The 7,512-nt window shown below is 40.0% G+C and overlaps 3 protein-coding genes across 3 annotated transcripts; all 3 read right to left on the bottom strand.

The window, feature by feature from the left end:
- Positions 1–2,125: 2,125 nt before the first annotated feature.
- LOC114544439 lies at positions 2,126–2,752 on the bottom strand. The gene has a single exon (XM_028563085.1). It carries the CDS (start codon positions 2,750–2,752, stop codon positions 2,126–2,128), a length of 627 nt encoding a protein of 208 aa, XP_028418886.1.
- A 24-nt stretch (positions 2,753–2,776) lies between these two features.
- LOC114544440 lies at positions 2,777–4,606 on the bottom strand. The gene has a single exon (XM_028563086.1). The coding sequence runs from the start codon at positions 4,604–4,606 to the stop codon at positions 2,777–2,779; it is 1,830 nt and encodes a 609-aa protein (XP_028418887.1).
- A 26-nt stretch (positions 4,607–4,632) lies between these two features.
- Positions 4,633–6,682, bottom strand: LOC114544441. Its single transcript, XM_028563087.1, has 2 exons — positions 6,278–6,682; positions 4,633–6,093 (listed from the first exon to the last, which is right to left on the bottom strand). The coding sequence occupies exons 1-2, from the start codon at positions 6,680–6,682 to the stop codon at positions 4,633–4,635; spliced, it is 1,866 nt and encodes a 621-aa protein (XP_028418888.1).
- Between the last annotated feature and the right edge of the window lie 830 nt (positions 6,683–7,512).

Here is a 7,512-nt window from a genome sequence, read left to right on the forward strand (position 1 = left end):
AAAATTATAGTTGCTATGGTAACTATCATTTATTATGATTGATATGTTAATTTTGATCATTATCATCAAATTTTTATGATAATGGTTACCATGGTAACCATCATTTATCATGAATAATATGCTACAATGATCAAGATCATCATAATGAAAATTATAGTTGCTATGGTAACCATCATTTATTATGATTGATATGTTAATTTTGATCATTATCATCAAAACCATGATAATGGTTACCATGGTAACCATCATTATCATGAATAATATGCTAAATATGATCAAGATCATCATAATGAAAATTATAGTTGCTATGGTAACTATCATTTATTATGATTGATATGTTAATTTTGATCATTATCATCAAAATTATGATAATGGTTACTATGGTAACCATCATTTATCATGAATAATATGCTAAATATGATAAAGATCATCATAATGAAAATTATGGTTGCCATGGTAACCATCATTTATCACGAATAATATGCTAAATATGATCAAGATAATCATAATGAAAATTATATTTGCTATGGTAACCATCATTTATTATGATTGATGTGTTAATTTTGATAATTATCATCAAAATTATGATAATAGTACCATGGTAACCATCATTTATCATGAATAATATGCTAAATATGATCAAGATCAGAAAGAAAATTATATTTGCTATTGTAACCATCATTTATTATGATTGAAATGTTAATTTTGATCATTATCATCAAAACCATGATGATGGTTACCATGGTAACCATCATTTATCATGAATAATATGCTAAATATGATCAAGATCATCATAATTAAATTATAGTTGCTATAGTAACCATCATTTATTATGATTGATATGTTAATTTTGATCATTATCATCAAAATTATAATAATGGTTACCATGGTGACCATCATTTATCCGGAATAATATGCTAAATATGATCAAGATCATCATAATAAGGTTGCCATAGTAACCATCATTTAATCTGAATAATATGCTATATATGATCAAGATCATCAAAATGAAAATTATAGTTGTTCAAGAGGGTTCGCATCAACACTCCATTTCAACGATTTATTTCACTAACAAAAATATTGACATCTTACACTTAGCTAAACAACTATCGAACGGTTCTAACTAATTTTTATGTTGTTTTTTTGTTTTTTAAGGTGTTTACTAATCGTATATGCGCATTTAAATCCTAACTAAAAACCTACTAGAACAAAGCTAATTTCCTTAAATGTTCCCTATGCTCGTTTAAATAATTGTAATATAAATTGTTTTTCCTAATATTTAAATCCTAACGTTCTTCTGAACATTCTCCCCCTCCTTTGACAGTACAATCTAGCAAAGGCGTGTCCTGTTCACTAAATTCCACCGGTGCTAACTTTGTTACGGGTCTGATAATTGTCTCTTGTCCAACCTGCACTTTTGCCACACGGACATGGCCGTCTTTTCCTGGAAGCACCTCTCTTACACGACCCAACGGCCAACGCCCTCGATTCTGGTCAGCCGAAATGGCGAGAACCAAGTCTCCTACTTTTAGATCGCGTTTTGGTTGCCACCATTTCGTTCGGATGTTAATCAACGGTAGCCATTCTTTCATCCACCGCTTCCAACAATGATTGATTAGCTCCTGGACCCTTCTCCAGCGTTTTCGTGGATTGAACTCTAGACTCTCAATGCCTTCAGGAGCAGATTTTCCTCCCGCGTGTCCATGCAGAAAATGATTCGGGGTGAGCGGCAGGGAGTCCTTTGGATCAGCTGTCTGGTATGTGAGGGGCCTAGAGTTCAACGTCACTTCGACACCAACGAATATAGTTGACAATTCTTCATCATTTACATCAGCATCTCTCAAAATTGCGTAGATTGCTTTCTTGGCCGCCTTTATCATTATTTCATGGGCTCCGCCAAAATGCGGTGCCAACGGTGGGTTAAAGGTCCACTTTACCCCGCTGTCAATCGTGGTTTCTTGTATCTTACAAGTATTCAACTGGTCCACCAACTCTTTCAATTCCCTAGCAGCTCCTATAAAGTTTGTCCCACGATCACTTACGATTTGAGACGGATAACCCCTTCGGCTCGCCATTCTGGTGAAACATCTAAGAAAGCTGTCCGTGTCAAGGCCGTACGCCATCTCTAAATGTACCGCACGAGACAAGAAACAAGTAAACAGGCAAAACCATCGTTTTTGTCTTCATTGTCCTCTACCTTGGACGGTGATGAAAGGGCCACCAAAATCGACGAAACTCTGGAAAACGCCTTCAACGGTAATTGCGACCGATTTAACGGGAGTGGTGCCATAACTTGACTCGCCGCCTTCGCCTTTCGTCTTCTACATTCCCTACATTCCTTCTCCCATGATCGTATCTCTTCCCGAGCTGCCTCAATCCAATAGTCGTTACTAAGGTTTGCCAAGATATGGTTAGTACCCAAGACATGTTGCCCAATCTCATGATAATGCTTAATAATCAATCTAGTCACCCAGCTACCTCGCGGTAATATAATTGGGAAACGGACTTCATATGGCAGGAATTCGGCATAGCATAGCCGACCATCGCATCGAAGTACACCGTCTTCATCAAGCTTGGGCATCAACTTGAGCAACTTGCTACGTGCTGAAATCGGCTTTCCTTCTTTGATAACGGTATATTTTTCGTAGCTTTGCTGCTGTGCGTCTTGGACTTCCTCCAATTTTAACGGGCCAAATACTCGGTCATTAACTGTGGTGCGGCAATTGTTCAAAAATCTCAATACCCATGACATAACATGAACAAGCCTACGCCAGCTTTACCACCTCTCTGGATTCAATCGCCATAAAGGGCTGCTTGAAGAGATCATGGGTTGTAAGAGGCACGTCAGCGTAGACACTTTGCGATTAACATTTCCCTCGTGCAAAATTTTCTTCAACTGCCATTCTGATTCCTTTATCTGTAAAAATTGGGGACCTTGCCACCACAGTTCACTTGAGATTAATTGTGTTGAACTGCTCCCACGAGAACAGAGATCTGCGGGATTGTCCCTTGATCCGATGTACTGCCATTGCTCCGGACTGGTGTGATTTTGAATTAGACCGACTCTGTTGGCAACGAAAGACAAGAACTCCCGACCACGTCCACGTATCCAAAGGAGCACATTCATACTATCACACCAAAATCGCGCGTCAGAAATGGAAAGGTTCAACGCTCGTGCGATAGCTAATGTCAACCGCAATCCCAAAACCGCTGCCAACAACTCAAGTCGTGGAATACTGACTGGCTTTAATGGTGCCACCCGGGTTTTCGATGCAATCATGTGGGTCCTAATCTCTCCGTTTGGATTCTCGACTCTTAGATAGCTCACCGCTCCATATGCGACTTTCGACGCATCCGCAAAGGTGTGCACTGTTGGTGATCTCTCCTTGTTCAACTCAATGCATCGGGGAATTCTCAGAGATTCGAGATCTTTTAAACCGTCCAACCAACTCTTGGCCTGGCGATATACATCATTTTCAATTGGATCGTCCCATCCAATTCCTTGCACCCATAACTCTTGAAAGATAATCTTTGCTGACACGACGAAAGGCGAAACAAACCCTAACGGGTCGAATACTTTCGACACTTGGCTTAGTAATGTTCTCTTCGTAAACTTTGGTTCCAGTACCGCTTCTACTCGGAACGAAAACACATCGTCCTCTGCCAACCATAATACACCCAGTGTTTTGATCGTAGGAATATTTCCTTGGTCTAAATCGACCTTTTCTGCCCGTTTCTCACTGGGAATTCTTTCAAGAACGCGGTGGGAATTCGACACCCATTTTCGAGGATCCATTCCAGCTAAATTCCACAACTTGTTTAACTGCTCGTACAGTTCGATTGCTTCTTCATCGGTTCGAGTCCAGTCCAAAGAATCATCCCTGTACGTTGATTTCTCAATGACTTCTGCTGCGAGGGGGTAAATTTCTTTGTATTGTCGAGCATTTTCTGGAGTTACATATTGCGCACGAAAAGGGGCTGACGTATCTCCAAAAACCACTCTCTCGAACTCGTACACTTCTGGACGTCTATCAGTTCCTAGATCCCTCCACAAGAACCTGAAGTACGAACGATCTTCAGTCGGGATCCGGATTTGCAGGTACATTTCACGGATATCGCATACCATGGCTACAGCATACCGACGGAATCGAAGTAATACGTCAAACAGATTACTTTGCAGCTTTGGTCCAGGTAAGATCATGTCGTTTAAGGATACTCCCTGATGTTTGGCGCTGGCATCGAACACTATACGGGTCTTTGTCGTTTCTTTGTCTGGACGGCACACCGGGAAATGAGGTAAGAACCAAACCTGACCAACAGGTGACATTTCTTCGTCTTGGTTCACCTTACGAATGTATGCTTTTTCCTTATAACTTCGAATGATGTCGCTATAACTTGCCCCGAGTGACTCGGTTCTCAATAGCCGTTTCTCTGTGTTCTCAAGTCGTTTGAGTGCTGTCTCGTAATTGTTCGCTAAAACTGGACGGTTTCCTTTCCATGGAACTGCCACTTGGTAACGTTCTCCGACCTTGACTAACGATTCACGCAACTGAGACAATGCCCACTTTTCTTCTTGTGACATCACGCAAGGCTCCTCTTCGGGCATGACAGACTCCAATTCCCAAAATCTCTTTATATTAACGACCGATTAAGCTCTTCAAGTGGCTGAAACTTTGCAAAGAACGTGTAGACCAGGTTCGTTCGAAGTGATTCGCAGACCAACGATTTCTCTTCTGGGTTTCCAATGCACGACCATCCAAATGGACCCAATCTCGCTATCGGTTCACCTGGTTTTCCTTTCACATCACATCTAGCATAGTGTAAATCGACTTGATCCTGCCCAATAAGAACATCCACTAACGGATCTTTTGTTGCCTTCGGGAAATTACACACTTCTAGGTGAAGCCAACGGTTCTGATAACCTCTCCAGTCTACCACCTTGTAGCTTCCGGTTATCTTACGCGGACACGTAAACGGTCGGAACGAAACTTGAACACTACCATCGCTACTCTCAAGAACCAAGTCCACTGGCATAGTGTCGAAAGTCTCGATATTTTCATTTAGAACCTTAACCGTAACAGGTTCATATGGAGCAGACAGTCCCAGAACCCCAGCCACTTCTTCGCTAATGTACGACGCACTGCTGGCATCATCAAGAACAGCATTAACTCGTATCTTCTGACCATTCGCTTTCAACCACACAGGTACAGTACGAAATGATCCCGCTTTGTTAGACGATTGAGACACAGCTAATGTTGCTATGTATGTCTTCTTTTCTATCCCAGTTTGCTCTTGTGACGCGGACGTATTTCGATCGTTTGGGTCTGGAATTGGCTTGAGCAATCGTTCTTTCCCATCACGGTCGGTTTCCTGCTGATCCTTCCTCTCAGAGTCATGTAGCAGCTGATGGTGATTGTTTTTACAGCCTTCAAGAACGCAGACTCGTGTCCTTGGACAATTTCTCCCAAGATGATGATCCGAGAGGCATCGATAACACAACTGCTTTTCTTTTGCTAAAGCCCAACGTTGCGCCACGCTTCCGTCTTTAGCCTTTGCGCAGCTCCATACTCCATGACCAATTTTGTTACAGCAAGCACAATTTCGCTGTCGACCATCTGTCACAGTAGCGAAATTACGATGCGGTCGTTTATCTCGAGATGTTTTCTTTACCGACATGCCTTCTTTGGTCTCCATTGCGTGAATCAAGAACTCTGTTTCTTCAACCAACCAGTCACTCAAGGATTCTAAAGTCTCCTCTTTAACTTTCTCATATAACCAACGGAAAAATCTGGACAGCATCGACCTTGGAACCTTCTCGATTAACAACAAGTACAGCGTACTGTTCGGTCTTAATTCTTTCCATTGTTTTTGCTCCTTCAACGTAACAATCGAATGCACCAGACTATCCGAAAACCTTTCAATTTCTAGAACGTCATCATCTTGAAACGACTTGGTGGCTCGAAGATTCTCCAAATGCGCTTGTATTTGTCGACGATCGCCACTAAACTTACGTACCAAAGTTCTCTTTGCCTCTTCGTAAGCTTCGTCTGAATAACCCAGCTTGGCAATTGCCTCTGCCGCATTCCCTTCACGCTTTCAGTCTCAACGTTTTGTATCTTGGTAGTGCACTTGTTTCATCCACGATTGCTGAAAATGCTGCCCAAAAACTTGCAAACTTCAATTTGTCGCCGTCGAACTTCGGTACTTGCAAACGTTCAAGATTTCGCTCAACGTCGGCTTTCGACGTAGGCACATGGTCAACGGTATTCTAACTAACTTTTTTGAACGGTTCATCACCAACCGCGCCGGGACTGTATTGTTTACTCACCATCGCGGTTGCATAGGACTTAACTGTCGTCGCGTCCCGATTTGTATCTCTCATTATATTTTCCAGCTCGTCTTCGGCCTTCACAGCGTTTCTTTCGTCACCCGATGTCCTATACACTGTAATCAATTCTTCGATAATATCCCACGTTTCCTGCTGTTTCGCTTCATAGGTATCGACCTCTTGCAGCAACTCTTCTGCTACACTCTTCTCGTTAGCCATCAATCGCAAAAGTTTCGTATACAGCTTCGACATCTGCGCTTTTGCAACTCGCTTATGCTTCTTTAGCTGTTCGATCTCTGCTGTTAACAAAGATTCTTCCATACGTTTAACGGCTTCTCCTGTATTCTCAACCATTTCCTGCTACCAAAATGTTCAAGAGATTTCGCATCAACACTCCATTTCAACGATTTATTTCACTAACAAAAATATCCACATCTTACACTTAGCTAAACAACTATCGAACGGTTCTAACTAATTTTTATGTTGTTTTTTTGTTTTTTAAGGTGTTGCCTAATCGTATATGCGCATTTAAATCCTAATTAAAAACCTACTAGAACAAAGCTAATTTCCTTAAATGTTCCCTATGCTCGTTTAAATAATTGTAATATAAATTGTTTTTCCTAATATTTAAATCCTAACGTTCTTCTGAACAATAGTTGCTATAGTAACCATCATTTATTATGATTGATATGTTAATTTTGATCATTATCATCAAAATTATGATAATGGTTACCATGGTAACCATCATTTATCATGAATAATATGCTAAATATGATCAAGATCATCATAATGAAAATTATAGTTGCTATGGTAACCATCATTTATTATGATTGATATGTTAAATTTGATCATTATCATCAAAATTATTATAATGGTTGCCATGGTAACCATCATTTTTTTCATGAATAATATGCTAAATATGATCAAGATCATCATAATGAAAATTATAGTTGCTATGATGATTATATATATATATGATGATCTTTATCATATTTAGCATATTTTTCATGATAAATGATGGTTACCATGGTAACCATTATCATAATTTTGATGATAATGATCAAAATTAACATATCAATCATTATAAATGATGGTTACCATAGCAACTAGAATTTTCAATATGATGACCTTGATCATATTTAGCATATTATTCATGATAAATGATAGTTACCATGGTAACCATT

This window comes from Dendronephthya gigantea, unplaced genomic scaffold (assembly GCF_004324835.1).
Source record: "Dendronephthya gigantea isolate DGI-Jeju-01 unplaced genomic scaffold, DenGig_1.0 000791F, whole genome shotgun sequence".
In the NCBI taxonomy this organism is placed as follows: Eukaryota; Metazoa; Cnidaria; class Anthozoa; order Malacalcyonacea; family Nephtheidae; genus Dendronephthya; species Dendronephthya gigantea.